General features: G+C 38.4%; 1 protein-coding gene across 2 annotated transcripts in view; it reads right to left on the reverse strand.

Annotated features, from left to right (window-relative positions):
- The window catches only part of C7 (complement C7), a 29,873-nt gene continuing 13,467 nt past the window's right edge, over positions 1 to 16,406 (reverse strand). For both annotated transcript variants that reach the window (XM_083356913.1, XM_083356912.1), the window contains exons 9-18: positions 15,774 to 15,887; positions 15,168 to 15,334; positions 12,251 to 12,479; positions 10,923 to 11,094; positions 9,766 to 9,853; positions 9,063 to 9,195; positions 5,140 to 5,331; positions 3,464 to 3,560; positions 2,321 to 2,505; positions 1 to 1,157 (exon numbers count right to left, since the gene is read on the reverse strand). In XM_083356913.1, coding sequence (XP_083213039.1) covers positions 964 to 1,157; positions 2,321 to 2,505; positions 3,464 to 3,560; positions 5,140 to 5,331; positions 9,063 to 9,195; positions 9,766 to 9,853; positions 10,923 to 11,094; positions 12,251 to 12,479; positions 15,168 to 15,334; positions 15,774 to 15,887 — 1,571 coding nt within the window. In that variant the 3' untranslated portion in view covers positions 1 to 963. The remainder of the gene's footprint in view (positions 1,158 to 2,320; positions 2,506 to 3,463; positions 3,561 to 5,139; positions 5,332 to 9,062; positions 9,196 to 9,765; positions 9,854 to 10,922; positions 11,095 to 12,250; positions 12,480 to 15,167; positions 15,335 to 15,773; positions 15,888 to 16,406) is intronic.

The raw sequence follows: 16,406 nt of genomic DNA on the forward strand, positions 1-16,406 counted from the left end.
AGTCAACTTGTTTGAATATTTCAGGATTGTTTGTTCAAAAATTTTATCGAAGTTTATTGTAAGATAAAGCTACAAAAAGAAAAATTAGAAAGTTAAGAGAGGTGCAAAGAGAAAGTAACAAAAAACAGGTGCAACTTCTTTGTTCAGTACAGTAGAGTACAAAAAATAAAGAATTACAACTCAACCTTTATCCTCACATTTCTCAACATTTCAAGTCATTTCTATAACAACAAAATCATTGTAATCATTAAAACCTACAATCAAAGTGATTTCAAAAAAAGTCCAGAAACAGAATATTTCAGGATTGTTAAAGAGATCTACAACCCCAACATCTCTCTTTGTTTTAGTAAGACAAGGTGAAATAGATGTGGGTTACGTCAGGTGTCCGGAACCATCTGCCAGGCAGAATGCAGACACAACTGTTAGCCTGCCAAATGCTAACATCATTACAGTTGTTGTTAGTAAAAATTTCCTTTATCCCTTAGTGCAGAAGTACTTAACTTAAATTCCCAGACCTATAGAAGTGGAAATTATTAAAAATACTGTATAACTAAAAGTAATTACATTAACAGCAGTTAATTTGCAAACAAAATAAAACTTAATTAGTTTTAAGGTCCTTTTCTCAGCTATTATTTTTTGGAATGTGGCCTTTAGCCTATCAGTGAGGCCAAAAGTGATTCCTGATCAGAAAAAGATTGAGTATCTTTTTCCTACTGGGCTGCTCTAAATTTTGGGATATTCCTGCAATATGGATAAAATCCATATAAAATCGAGTGGGCTGATTATCTTCCAACTTTTATTTGGGAAGAGAATATACACCAATAAAATATTTGCAAACCTTTCTTGTCATGTATTATTTAACAGAAAGAGATATTTTGCAAATTTCAATAGCACTGTCTCTATTTTTCTGCCTCTTCATTGTTAATCACATTGTCCACCCAGTTCCATTACCAATGACATTCATTACTGGGAAGTCTGTTGTATAAGACAAGGTCTTATGCTAATTACACTGACACTCTCTCCACTGCATCTAAGGATGCCAGCCTCACATTCAGTCATAGTCTGTTGGTCAGGACTTCCATTCACACTGACACAAATGCTTGTTCCAGTTTCACTGCATTGTCCAGCTTCTCTGCATGTGCACGTGTTGGTGGACTCTAAATAATGAACAGTTGCAAAGTAGGAAGTTAATGTAATGAAAACAGAAAATCAGATCTGTAATACACAAACCAACCTAACCAATTGTTGAAGTGAGAGTGTTAGTTAAAAAAAAGGCCAAATTAATATGTTTATGGCTTGAAAGATGTATTGAGAGTTTTTACCAACGGTCTAGCTCTAGCATATTCTCCCAGGCAAGGGTAACCACAGAGTATGGTCACAAAAAGTTAATCTGGTAGCCAGGATGATGTGATTAAAGCTCTAGTTATTTTTTATGTGTGTCATGTTTTTATATATATATGCAACACACATTAAAAAACCAGATGTTTGATCACACTGTTGTAGCTACCAGTTTGATTTTTCTGATGACTCCCTGCAGATACCTCACTTCCAGGATAAAATAAGAAGCAGCAACAGATATAACAGTCAGTGTGTGCACACGTGTGGTTGAATTCTGGTGATTGCCTGGGCAAATTCATGGCAAGTTTTCATGGCAAGATTTCAGCAGTGAATTGCCACTGTTTGTTTTTTAGGACTGAGAGACTGACCAACTTAACATCACCAACTAGCTTTGTGCCTAAGACAGAACTAGAACTTACAATCTCCTGGTTTGTAGCCCGATGTTTTAATCACTAGATCAAACTGGGTTTTGTAAGCTATTGCTTGGCCCTAATTCCTTCCTCTGCTCTTTGCCTTGATAATAACCCTTAATTTTCTCTCCAAGTACTTTGAAGGGCATAATTGAGCTGTGGTGGCGCAGTGGTTGGAATGCAGTACTGCAGGCTACTTCTGCTGACTGCCGCTGCCAGCAGTTTGGCAGTTCTATTTTCACTAGCTCAAGATTGATTCAGCCTTCCATCCTTCTGAGGTCGGTAAAATGAGGACCCAGATTGTTGGGGGCAATATACTGATTCTGTAAACTGCTTAGAGAGGGCTAAAAAGCAGTGTGAAGAGATATATAAGTCTAAGTGCTGTTGCTATTGCTAAAATGGGAAATGTGAGAATATTTTTTAGAAAATCTGAAGGGACAAAAAATCCCTCTAGGGTCAACCTGAATGAAATTGGTGTGTGTGTGTGGGGGCAATAATCACCCTGACTCTTTATCAGAGACAGATCTAAATTTACAGTCTCTAGCTTTTGTAAGTAAGGAAAAATCTCTTACCGTCACAATCCTCCCACAATTGACAGGAATCACAACTTCGCTCAGAAAGAGTACGGTCTTTGCAGTTTTCCTCTCCCACTAAATTATATTGCCTACCCCTACACTCAAGGGCATGTAGCTTGCAAATGGTTAGCCATATGCTCCGCTGAGTTTTGGGGTCAGTAGCACAGACATCCAGGGAAGAGCTGGAAAGAAAAAAAAATAACTCCAGCAAATCACCCACAACACTCTTCTGGCTTTTAACAGCAGGTACACACTGTCTGAATCCTCCAGGCTGCATGAAGTCCTTGAAAGCTTAGGGTGAAATCTCCAAGCTCTGCTGCCAAATTGCTATTCTTAATATGTCAAAAGAGGACAGTATTACAGAAATGGAGTTTAATCATGTGAATAGTCTTTAATATAAATAAGCTGCATACATTCACTGGCTAGTATGGGGTCCTCAATCTCCATACATTTTCTGATTTTTATGGTGAAATTCAAGGGCAAGTCCAGATGTAGCCTGGGGTTGGAAACTGTCAACTATCTAAAGACAGGATTGCCTTCCAGGATATATCCTGGATCTAGATGATGACAGTGGGTGAAGCGCTACTTCTCCTTAAAACCCCACTTCTCCCATAAGCACTTTACATTCACCGTTTTGGCAGGAGAGGAAGGGTAAATAGCAATAATTTCCTCAAATCGAGCTCATCTCATCTTGTGTCAAAAATGCAGGAATTAGAAGGGGGAAATTATTGATTTAAATTTAAAATATTAAAAACTTTAATAAAACACAATTTTATATAGTTCTACCTCAATGCCAGGCCATGTTAATGGCAGGGTTATGCCAGCAAGTCATCTGTGTGCATGCTGCTCCCAGTGGGCACTGTAGAAGATGGGTAGTTGTTTGAATAGTGCCACATTCACAGTAAATATTCTTGTCCTCATGGAAAAACCATGGGGTCTTTAATTCTAGCCAAACCAGTCTATTCAAACATCTCCACACCATCCACTCCTCCTCAAACTTCAAGGTAACTCCTCAAGCAGTTCTATCCAACTATGAAGATAAGTTCAGGGTTTTTTTTGCAAATGAAGCTCCAAAGCTTTTTAATTCATTCAAGACTCACACATTTAAAATTTTAATTTAACAGAAATGGCATAATTCACCTGCATTCGTTTGGCAACTTACAAACACACTGAGTCTGATAAACTCTCTCCCATGGTTGGCACTGAATCACTGTTGGACGTGTAACTGGAGGAACAACTGAAATTTAAGAAGAAACATAGCATCACTAGGAGAAAACGGGAAGCCAAGGAAAACTCCCCCAGCACAGCCTCAGGAGTTTCATCAGGGGAGGAAACATGGACCAATTGTGAATAAGGGACGTGATACTTTAATGACAAAATTAGGGCTTAACCTTTAGAACTGGGGCAGTTTTATGGCTTTTGAGAGTCCAACTACATGACACCTATGCTTATGATCACTTCATTAAATGCTCTCTATGGCTACTGCAATAATAAGTAGGTTTAAACCAGAGGTGTCCTACTTTGGCAACTTTAAGACATGTGGACTTTTAACTGCCAGAATTCCCCAGACTGGCTGGGAAATTTTGGCAGTTGAAATCTACAAGTCTTAAAATTGTTGAGGTTGGACACCCCTGGTTTAAACTATTCCTCTTTAATCACGAGTAAAACAAAAATTATGTTCCATCATCCACTGCCATCAATGCCTATCCAATTTTAATATTTGCATTTTAGGCTATGCTGTTGTTTTATACATATACATATAACATACAAAATAACTCTTATACTTTTTAAGGGCCCTTTTCAGCCTTCTGAAACCCGGCTTCCTATCATTGGAAGAAAAATAGGGATTAAAAGAAATTTTTTGACTGAAAATTGGCTCATTAGAAGCAATCATTTCATGGAATACATTTATTGCACTCAAACAAAAAAAGGGTACACACTTGACCTTGAAGAAAGTTCATTGATATAAACTTCATTTATTAATTTTTAGGAATATAAAGTATACTTAGTACATTAGGACAGGCAGTGTTTGGATCAGGGCTGGCTTAAGATGTTTTGCTACCAGAGACAAAAAGCTCCCTTCCTTCATTTCATGTATAATTTTTTATTTTATTTTAATCCCATTTATATCCCACCCTTCTCCGAAGACTCAGGGCGGCTTACAATCTAAGCACAAATCAAATGTGCTTAGCAATAGCCTTCATTCTATGTATATACCTGCTTATTAGGGCTTTCGCCCCCCCCCCAGCGGCATTATTACAAAGTCAGCTTATTGCCCCCAACAATCTGGGTCCTCATTTTACCTACCTCGGAAGGATGGAAGGCTGAGTCAACCTTGAGCCTGGTGGGATGCGAACCTGCAATAATTGCAGGCAGCTGGTGTTACTTAAGGAGGCATTAGCCCACTGCTCCACCAAGGCTCTGGATCAGCAACTGGATTAAGAACAATATTTGTGTTACTCGTCCCAGCTTCTGCCAACCTAGCAGTTTGAAAGCACGTAAAAATGCAAGTAGAAAAATAGGGACCACTATGGTGGGGAGGTAACAGTGTTCCGTGCGCCTTTGGCGTCTAGTCATGCCAGCCACATGACCATGGAGACATCCTCGGACAAGCGCTGGCTCTTTGGCTTTGAAACGGAGATGAGCACCGGCCCCTAGAATTGGAAATGACTAGTACACATGTGCGGGGGAACCTTTACCTTTACCTTTATCACCTCTAAAGATAGCTAACTAGCTTAAGAGGCATAGATGTTGATGGTGGTGATAGCATCTACCAAATTGATGCTATTTTTAACCTATTTAGAACTGAAACATACCTTGTTTTTGGCAGTGGATTTGAGCAAGATCAGGAGACCATTTCAGACTAGGTTCACATAGAAGAAGAGATGATCCTACTAGCCGCATGTCATTTGGGCAGGACAGGTGAATTTTCTCTCCAATCTGATAGGAAGGCTTCAGTGGATTTCCTCTCAGTCCTCCTTCAAGCCTTGGTAAAAGACAAGCTGTTTCTAAGAAAAAAGAGGCAAAGACACAAATATTTTCAATTGCTGTTTTCTATTTTCCTGTTGAAGACAGTAGCCCTTACCTTTTTCAGCTGCATCTTAAAACTGGATCAGAAAATAATAGAAATAATAATAATAATAATAATAATAATAATAATAATAATAATAATAATAATAATAATAATAATAAGAAGAAGAAGAAGAAGAAGAAGAAGAAGAAGAAGAAGAAGAAGAAGAAGAAGAAGAAGAAGAAGAAGAAGAAGAAGAAGAAGTTGGAAGGGACCTTGGAGGTCATCTAGTCCAACCCCCTGCTCAGGCAGGAAAGCCTATACCATTTCAGACAAATGGCTGTCCAGTCTCTTCTTAAAAACTTCCAGTGTTGGAGCATTCACAGCTTCTGGAGGCAGGTTGTTCCACTGGTTAATTGTTCTAACTGTCAGGAAGTTTCTCCATAATTCTAGGTTGCTTCTCTCCTTGACTAATTTCCATCTGTTGCTTCTTGTCCTGCTTTCAGGTGCTTTGGAGAATAGCTTGGCTATTGAGTATGTTGTATAAATTGTATGTACTGCACATCTGTTTTTTTCCCTGTTTTTTTCCTTTTCTCTATTTCCCCTCCCCTATTTTCAGTTCTTTTCCACATGACTTTTATTCTTTTATAATGTGGGTGATAAATAATGTCGACCCAGATAAGATCCTGACCTGTAAACTGAGGACTAGTACTGCACAACTAAAACCTGCCTATATCTTATCCAAGCATGTGCAGATACATGTGAAAAGATTCAAATGATCTTCTGAAATTTTCCAATCACATTGGACTATAATTTCCATTATTCTCTGAATAGGCTTAATAAAAGTTTTCCAATAGATTTAGAGCAGGGATGGGAACCATGGCCCTTTTATGGCTTGGAATTCCTGGCTCAGGAATTCTAGGAGTTGAAGTCCACAGGTCATAAAAGGACCATGGTTCCCCACCCCTGATTTAGAGATTCCCAGGTTAGCTGCCCCTTCTTCATTTTAGCACCTTCCAGATATTCTGACTTCGGCTGCCAAAAATCCTCACCCAATATGTTGATTGCTAAGAATTCTGAAGGATAAAGTCCTCTCATGTCTGAAAGGTGACCACATGGGGGAAATCTGGATAAGGACAGAATATCAAATTCTTCTTTTGTTTGAAATATGCAATATTTGAGTAACCAGATTTTTTAAAAGAGATTAAAAAAAAGATTTATCAAGAGGAAAAAATCCTGGTGCATGATGAACACAAAACAAAGCTTTTGTGTAATGTGCAATTTAAAGGGAAATCATTTACATCTGCACATAAGAAAAACAAAGAAGGATAAATATTACAGATACATCCTAGGATAAAATAATGCATAATAGTATATATTTTTATAGATGTTTTAGTACATGGAAAATTTAGTTTTATAATAAGAAATCTTTAAAATGGCGAAGCATAAAGAAAAAGGTGGCAGTTGTTTTCAGAATTATTTTGATTATGTATAATTATTTCTGTGGAGTGAAATAAAACGATAAATGTGACGTAGGAAGAAACTTGTCACAGAGAAGAAAAAAGAATTACTGAGGACAACCACACAGAGAGGAAACAGAAGAATGCTAATATGATATTGGCAGGAAGGGGAGGAAAAAGACCAAAAACAGAATGGAGAGAACTATTATGAATGTCAATTGTTTGGGAATGTCAATGTTTAGACAACTATTAAGGCCTCCACTTAACAAAAACCTTCCCTTCCTAGGGAATGCCCTTCTTATATGAGAATCTGTATTTTATTTATTTTATTTTATTTTTATTTTATTTTATTATTATTTTATTTTATATTTTATTATTTTATTTTATATTTTATTATTTTATGGACCCTCGGTGCTCTCTGAGCTTGGCTGTTTTCTTGCAGACATTTCATTAACCCTCCTAGGAAACATCATCAATAGCATGTCTGTAAGAAAATAACCAAGCTCAGAGAGCACAAAGGACTCTTCATTTCAACCCTGAGCTACAAATATTCTTCTTTATTGGTATTTTATTTTATTTTATTTTATTTTATTTTATTTTATTTATTTTATTTTATTTTATTTTATTTTATTTTATTTTATTTTATTTTATTTTATTTTATTATTTTATTTTATTTTATTTTACTTTATTTTATTTTATTTTATTTTATTTTATTATTTTATTTTATTTTATTTTATTTTATTTTATTTTATTTTATTTTATTTATTTTATTATTTTATTTTATTTTAGTACTGCTCATCTCACTCTCAATGAGTATTTTACCTTCTTCCTTCTTCAAAATATTATTGTTTGTTTGTTTGTTTGTTTGTGTGTGTGTGTGTGTATGTGCACACACACAAATGTGTCTTTGTGTCTAAATCAGTCTTGACTTTGAGTTTTCCACTGCTTCCTTCCTAGGCTGAGAGAGATGAACTGGGCTAAAACAATCTAGTTGACTTTGGGCTTAGGGCAGGACTAGTATTCACAATCTCCTGGTTTCTAATCTGGAACATTTAGCGTGTTTCCCTGAAAGTAAGACCTGGTTTTATTTTCTTTGGGGCTCTGAAGTAAGCACTAGATTTTACTTTTGGGGAGGGTTTACTTTTTGCCGGTACTGGTACCGGTACTAGTAGGCCGTGAGTGCGCGGGGGTGGGATGAGGCCTATGCATGGGGTGGAGAAACAACGTGGCGGTGAGAGAGTGGTGGTGGCCAGGTACGGTACAGGTGCGGCCTAGTACAGGGCGAGTCGGCCCAGATCCGGAGTGCTGCCCTGCCGCTGGCCTGCCAGGGCCCTTCGTCAGTGGCCGCCAGTGGAACCGCACTGCCCACGCTTCCGCCTTTGGGCTACTGAGTGCCAGCCTGCATGCCTACTCAGTGTTGCAAGCATTGTGCTAAGGGCTGAAGCTGGTGTTCTTTGGGCCTCGTGGGGCTCTTTGCCCTCCTGGCCGTGCTGCTCTGGGCTGCCCTAGCACACGGCAAGGTGGCCCAGATTTTCTGAGTAACTGCCAGAGTGACCCCCCGCCACCAGCCTGCCAGAGCACTTTATCAGCAGCCTCCGGCAAGCGGGCAGCAGGGGGTGGTGGTCGCATGGAAGATCTGGGCCAACTCATCATGCCCCATGCTAGGGCTTACTTTCAGGGTAGGGCTTCTATTAGGCCCACTCCCCCCAAAAAATCAACTGGGGCTTACTTTTGGAGTAGGGTTTACTTTTGGGGAAACACGGTAGTTATTACACCAAATTGGCTCTAAAGTTATTGCTAATGATGGGAAATTGGAGAAAGATAAAAAGAAGTACTTCTTTACCGTGTGTGTGTGTGTGTATGTGTGTATACACACACACTCTGGATCGAGGCAATTTCCTTTCCTATCAATAACTGACAAGTTGGTGAGAAAATCCAGTGAAGTCAATACCCTAATGCAGTGTTTCTCAATTGCAATAGTTTGTAAGATGTATAAATTTCAATTCTGTCTGGGAAATTATGGGAACTGAGGTTGGGGAGGTTTAGAAAAACTGTCCTAATGGATATCAACAAATATGGTTTCTTCCAGTTGAAAGGGCTTATCCCTCCCAATAGCAATTTTTAGGGAATACCATCCAAATAGTGATATTATATTTATATCCTATTTACAGTCATCCTAAAGTTATCTATCTGACCATAATGGGAACAGATACAGGACTAAACAGACTTTTGGTCTGCTCCAGCAATACTCTGCTATTCTTATACATACTCTGGCAGCTGATTTCTCCAATGGTCCACTTCAAGCCTTCAGCACAGGTAACAACTGGGTTTCCTACAATTACAAATCCAGTGTTGCAAGCATAATGGATGCTTTTCCCCACAGGATAGAATGAATCAGCATCCTAGGAAAAACCAAAAAATCTTGAGAATCATTGAACCAAACAAACAAACAAATCTTTATATGCAGAATATTCTTACAGAACATATGAAACAATACAACATTCGTTTATTTTTCTTTGGTTTATGCATTTTTGGAATATCAGTAACAGTTGGAATTAAGTACTTGTGTTTCTGTAGAACAGTAATAAAACTGCAAAAAACCCTCTAGCAGTAGAATAGTCTCTGCACCTTTGGTGAAAGTAGTTAAGAAGTCAGAACTTCTTAACTACTGTGTATCTTCCAAAAAGAGGACAGAAAAAGGTAAAAAATACTTCAGTGGGTGGAATGTAGTATGTCAAAGGATTGTGGTCCTTATGTTCTAGCTGTCTTATTCAAGTGTCCTTCCAAAGGGGTTGAACTACCAGAGACAGGCTAACAGGAAAATCAGAGTGTTGCCATGCAAATGCATCAAAGAACACCAGATATGGGGCTTGTTTCTGAATAAGTCAGTATAAGATAATAGACTAAGTTGCAGCTCTGGATCTGCACACAAATTTGGAATACAAATAACAATTCTTTTATGTTTTACCTACTTGAACATATCCATTTTCCAAGTGAGGTGGTGACGGGCAGGATTCTCTGACAGTTCCAGAAGTATCAAAGCAGTGTGGCTCTATTGTTCTATAAAGCAAAACATGAGATTCAAATTTTCCAAATATCCTTCAATATATTTGTCACCTTTCATTTTAAAATGCTTTGCTTTTCTATCTGTCATCTCTCTCTCTCTCTTTCTCTCTCTGTGCGTGTGTGTCTGTCTGTCTATCTACTATCTATCTATCTATCTATCTATCTATCTATCTATCATCTATCTATCTATCTATCTATCTATCTATCTATCTATCTATCTATCATCTATCTATCTATCTATCTATCTATCTATCTATCTATCTATCTATCTATCTCTATTTTTCTCTCTCTTCCTCGTTTATTGCATTTCTACACTTCCCATCTCACTTAAGTGAGTCAGGGTCTGTTTACAATAAAAAAATACTGTAATATAAAAGCATAAACAAAAAGAATTCACACAAAAACAATGGTAAAAATTTAGCTATTACAAAGTTGCAGCGACAGAGGGAGCAGCCTCATGTCATCAACCACCGCCAGGATTGCATACCCCTCTTAGGTCCCCCATGGCAATTGACAGAGCCAGGTCTTAACTCTCCTTCCAATGGCCAAAAAAATGGGGGCCCATCTAGCCCCTGGGAGTAAACTGAATGAGGGGACTATGGCAGAATTCAACTTCAACATTTATATCTATATACAGTATCTCTATCTCTATCTCTATCTATCTCTATCTCTATCTCTATCTCTCTCTATATATAGAGAGGGACGTGGTGGCTCAGTGGGTTAGGACGCTGAGCTTGTCGATCAGAAGGTTGGCAGTTTGACGGGTCGAATCCCGAGTGCCGCGTAACAGAGTGAGTGCCTGTTACTCGTCCCAGCTTCTGCCAACCTAGCAGTTCGAAAGCACATAAAAAATGCAAGTAGAAAAATAGGGACCACTACGGTGGGAAGGCGACAGCGTTCTGTGCGCCTTTGGCATCTAGTCATGCCGGCCACATGACCTCTCTGCAATTGATAATAATTTGAATATGTTTGATGCTGAATAGCCTTGTGTGTGAGAGTGTGGATCAATGTTAAAAATATTTTTGTATGTTGATCTTAAATTGATTATCGATAGTATTCCTACCGAAAATATTGCAGCTCTTCATCCTCACACTGAGGGTTTTGAAAGCTTTCACCAATGCAAGATCTGCCACCACCCGCTGGGGAAGGATTATTACAACTTCGACTTCTGGACTTCCTTCCATTAGTACATGGGCTCCAAGAAGACCAACAGCTCCAGCCTCCATTTATGACTCCTGTAATGTGAAAGAAAAGTTCACCCATTGTAAAATTGTAATTTAACCCCATGTTCAGGTCTGGAACTGCAATATCAGATATAAGATAGAACACCCCTGATGCAAGTCCATCAGTTTTTCATTTTAATATCTTCAGTGTAGGGTTGTTGTTGTTTTTTTACAATGAATGCTCCTTTTTTCCTCTTCTTTCTGAAATGATTTGTTTTCATCGTTTATTGAACCTGACTTGGTCTTTTCTTGACCTGGACCCTCTATCAGTACTTTCTAGCATCTCCAAATAATGAAGGAGGAAGCACATTACTCCTGTGAAGGCCCTCCCATTGTTGTTATTTTTCCTTTGAAAATATACTGGTAACTCACCCCTTTTGTTTTCTGCCAAGCTTCCTCCTTTTGCAATTGGGATTCAATTACCTCTAAGTACTTGAGGAATGTGTATAAATTACTTTCAGACCTTGTGCTACTTTAAGAGAGAGGAGAAAAAGTCTGTTTTTCCTTATTCTGGAAGCAAGTTGTTCCACTGATTTATTGTTCTAATTGCCCTGACAATTAATCAGTGGAACAAGCTGCCTCCAGAAGTTGTGAATGCTCCAACACTGGAATTTTTTAAGAAGAGATTGGACAACTGTTTGTCTGAAATGGCATAGGATTTCCTGCCTGAGCAGGGGGTTGGACTAGAACAGGGGTGTCAAACTGCCGGCCCGCGGGCAGGATGCATCACAAGGAAACCGCGCCCACCCCATTGCTGGCAATGGGGGAAAAGCTCCGATACGTCGTGCGACGTCACATGACATCACGAGTTTGACATGCCTGGCTGGACTAGAAGACCTCTAAGGTCCCTTCCAACTCTGTTATTCTGTAACTGGTACATAGCCAAAATCAACTTTAATGCAATGTCCACCAACTGGTTTTAAATCCATCCTCTGTAGCAACCGGGAACACTTGTTTCAATTTCTGCTGGATAAAATACACATTTGTTTCAACTTCTCCTTGTACAATGTGGTTTCAAGATTGCTCATTTGCTTTTCTTAAATACAATAGCAGAACTTGATACCATACAATAGATGCAAATAAAGAATCAAGCGTGGAGAAGACCGAGTGTTACGCATTGTCCAGACCACATTAAATCCCTGACTTCTATGAATGAAGAAATACTTACCTGGCTGATCTTGTACAAGAGTTCCCAGTTCACAAGCTGCTCCAAAGGTGTATGGTTTGCAAAAACACAAGCACTGAGTTCCTTCCACAGCTGGCTGACCACCATTCTGACATGGCTTGCACTTGCAGGGGTCATTCTCATTCAAATAGTCTTCAATTGCTTTTTTCAGGTACAGTTTTTTGACCGAGGCACATGGCACTTCCTTCACCAACTCATAGAGGGGTGCCAGCTATATAGAAGGCACACAGTTAAGAATTCCACTTTCTGCCGAGAGACGTCCGGTATACATTAACTGGAATTCTAAACTATGAGTGCTGCCTGCAACACTTCATATTTGCATTAACATGAAAAGGAAAATATATATATCACCCACTGTCTCAAAGAGCTTGCCAAAACTTATACGCATTGCATCAATGACCCTATCTAATGTTTCATCCCTGGTAACCCCTTCTCCTTTTGCCAAGATTGATCTGACCTTGGAATTTGGGGATGATGGAGACATGATGAGGATGGGGAACAGATTAGCATGACAATTACTTGATAGAAGGATGAAAGGCATAACTGTGTATTTTTTTTCTTTTTAAAATTTAATAATAACAACTTTATTATTAAATTCATTAAATGAATATGCTGCCAGAAGTCCATCAATTTCCTTTCTCTTTCTTTTTTTTGTTTCTATTGTGTAATTCTGCTATATTGAAAAATTGTTAGACAGAAAGATAGATAGATATCGCTATATGTACACTTAATTTATGTAGTTACCTCACTGCAAATTGATTTCCTATCCCAAAACTTTTAACAGTAACGGTGACTTTTTAACAGCAGCCCAAGTCCCTTCTATGGTTCCACAGTACTTTAAAAGTAGATTTCTATTCTTTAAACGTACTCATTTTTCCAGTGCAGTACATTTCTAAGGTAAGTTTGAAAAACAGAAACAAAAAACCTCACACCAATAATATCAAAAGTGAAAAAGAAAGCATAAAAATAAAGTTAAAGTAATTCTGATGCAAATCAAACCTTTTAAGAATTGAAATTACATTTGCCTTGCAAGATACCATCTGTTTAACATTTCTGAACAATGAAAAACAGAACAACTGCTTTGCATAATATAACATAAAATAAAGTAAAACAGGATTCAGACAAATGCTTCAGGGACAAAAAAACAGCAGCGTTTTGACACCAGAAATATAATTTGTAGAAGGGGGTGGAGGGGAGAAGAGGGAAGAGTTACAGTTATTTAGAGACTTATAATTAATCAGTAATCCATGATACTGCTTGTTGTTTGGTATTCAAATATAAGACAATTTGCCTCTGTGGGTTCATAGCTGACATGCATTTATAACAGGTCTCCTAGCTATGCTCAGTACAAATCTATGTACATTTTTGCGTAGTTTATATCTGACTTAGTATAATTTCTGCTGGCCCAGAAGGTAAAAACAACCAAACACTTTGACTAATTAAAACATTTTAACTGATTGGCTGACAAATGCAAAATGGTCACAAGCACTTTGCTTTCACTTGGTTACTCTTCTGTTTAGCAAAGTTCACAGCAAGCTGCTTTTGTTGTCAATGGCAATTTTAAGGAGCCAAAATATAGGAAAGCAAAGCAAACATTTTATTTTTATTTGAAATAGGAAGGAATGAAATCAGCTTAGAGCTGCTGGTGCTCCAAAACAGAATCCTGAGGTGATATATATCGGGTGGCCATAGATTATGTGGGTCAGGAATTCACAACCCTAACCCTAAACCTAACCCTAATCTGAGGCTTCAGAGCAGTCTTTCTCAGCCTTGGCAACTTTAAGATGCATAGACTTCAACTCCCAGAAGTCCACGCATCTTAAAGTTGCCAAGGTTGACAAAGATTTAGAACATCAGCAATTCCCATAAAAAGCAATCACATGCCCCCATACAATTATTTCTTTTTTAAAAAATGCTAAAATCTGGTTTGAGATTATACTAGGACCTGAGATCCTGAAATCTAACAAGATCTGATAATCTTGCAAGATTTGAATCATCTTTTATAAAGCAGTTGAGAGAAGGATGCCTGTCCCTTTATACAAGATGGCACCTCATACTAACTCCCAGTACACCTGGTGTAGATTCATGGCAGCCTTACTCAACCTCAGGAGTTAGACCATACATCTTAAAGTTGCTGAGGTTGAGAAACAACGTGAAATACAGGGCTAACCTATTTGGGCTGCAAAAATCTAAATTACCACTAGACAGTACCAGATAGAAAACATTCTGCTGCCATCTAGCAGTGATCAGGATGCATACAGCCAATATGGTAAGCCTAATGAAGTAAATGAAAATATTAAACAAGTTCCATGGACCCTTATGTATTTAGCAGTCATGTGAATAAAAATATTCATATAGATATAGTGTGATCACACACTGAGATAAGCCTAAATGCAGCTTATTTGGAATTGGCCTACAGTATATACTAATACAAGGGATGCGGTTAGGACGCTGAGCTTGTCGATCAGAAGGTCGGCAGTTTGGCGAGTCAAATTCTGAGTGCCGTGTAACAGAGTGAGCGCCTGTTACTCGTCCCAGCTTCTGCCAACCTAGCAGTTCGAAAGCACGTAAAAATGCAAGTAGAAAAATAGGGACCACTACAGTGGGAAGGTAACAGCGTTCCGTGCGCCTTTGGTGTCTAGTCATGCCGGCCACATGACCACGAAGACGTCCTCGGATAAACGCTGGCTCTTCAGCTTTGAAACGGAGATGAACACTGGCCCCTAGAGTTGGAAATGACTAGCACGCATGTGCGGGGGAACCTTTACCTTTACCTTTACCTTATATACTAATATGGGGTAACCAGAAGCAAGATCCCATAAATTATCTTTATGTATGAAAATGCTGGGCTTTTGATTATGCAAAAGGCTGTGCCAAATCTAAGCAATCAAAATCTTACCTTTTTTTTAGTAACTCTAGGAAAAAGAGACACTGAACGAGCCCAGCGGGAATACCGTTCGGTATTTGCCACTGGATTGTTCACGTCTATGAAACTTAAGCCAGCCACAGTTCCAGGATCCCCTCCTTCTACATATGGGTCAGCTCTAATCTGATCGTTGCTGACTCCTAGAAGGATAGGCATACAGAAAGAGCATTTTAAAAGTCGAACAACTTATATTGCCCAACAATATGAGCCCCATCAAAAGGATCATGGTAAATCATGAGTGCTCTTAAGAAGTTTACATTTAATAAAAATACAGAGCTTAAAAGAACTATATCCTACATTATTTTAAACACAGAATCCCAGCCTCTTTTAGGGTATAATGGACTGGAAGACCAGCAGTGGACGGCTGTGACCTTCTAGAGGGCTATTTTGCAGAGAAAATGATTTTTATTGTCTCACAGCATTTCTACATCGAAAGAAATGAGCAGAAATGTCCTGTTCCAATAATATAGGAGTTTAGTATTTCTAGAATCATCCTATTATTCAAAGTCCTTTAACAACATGGAATGCTGACAGTGAACATTCTCATATTTTCCTGGGAATATACCTGTAGTTCCTTACCGGAAGATTGCTTCAAGACTTCATTGAGGGCTTCGCACTCTACTTTCTTCTTCTTTACAATCCAATAATTGTACCCAGAAGAGGTGCATTTTTGCATATCTGTTAGACTGAACCCTAATGAAACAAACAACCATCAGATACGTTTCATTGTACTAAAGTGGATTAGTGCACTCATTTTGCAGATTGATGGGTAGCTGTTACAGAGTTATAGGCCCCAAGATAACCCTATTATTTAAACAGAGCAAATATGCTTACTTTAGGAATTAAAAGATTTAACTTTTCTGCCAAAACCAATGGCAACCCACCGGTTTTAAAAAATTATCCTGACAACAAATATAATTTATGTAATTCAGGAATTTATAAAAGCAATCCATGGATGGAAAAGGAACTCCAATAAAGCAGTACTTGGCATATGACCATAACTGGGCCCAAAAATTCTGTTGCTAAGTGAGACATTTGTTAAGTGAGTTTTGCCCCATTTTACGACCTTTCTTTCCACAGTTTTTAAGTTAAATCACTGCAGTTGACAAGTTAGTAACATGATTGTTAAGTGCATCTGGCTTCCCCATTGATTTTGCTTGTCGAAAGGTTGCAAAAGGGGATCACATGACCCTGGGACACAGCAACGGGTAT

The sequence above is a fragment of the Vipera ursinii genome, assembly GCF_947247035.1.
Source record: "Vipera ursinii genome assembly, chromosome: 2".
In the NCBI taxonomy this organism is placed as follows: domain Eukaryota; kingdom Metazoa; phylum Chordata; class Lepidosauria; order Squamata; family Viperidae; genus Vipera; species Vipera ursinii.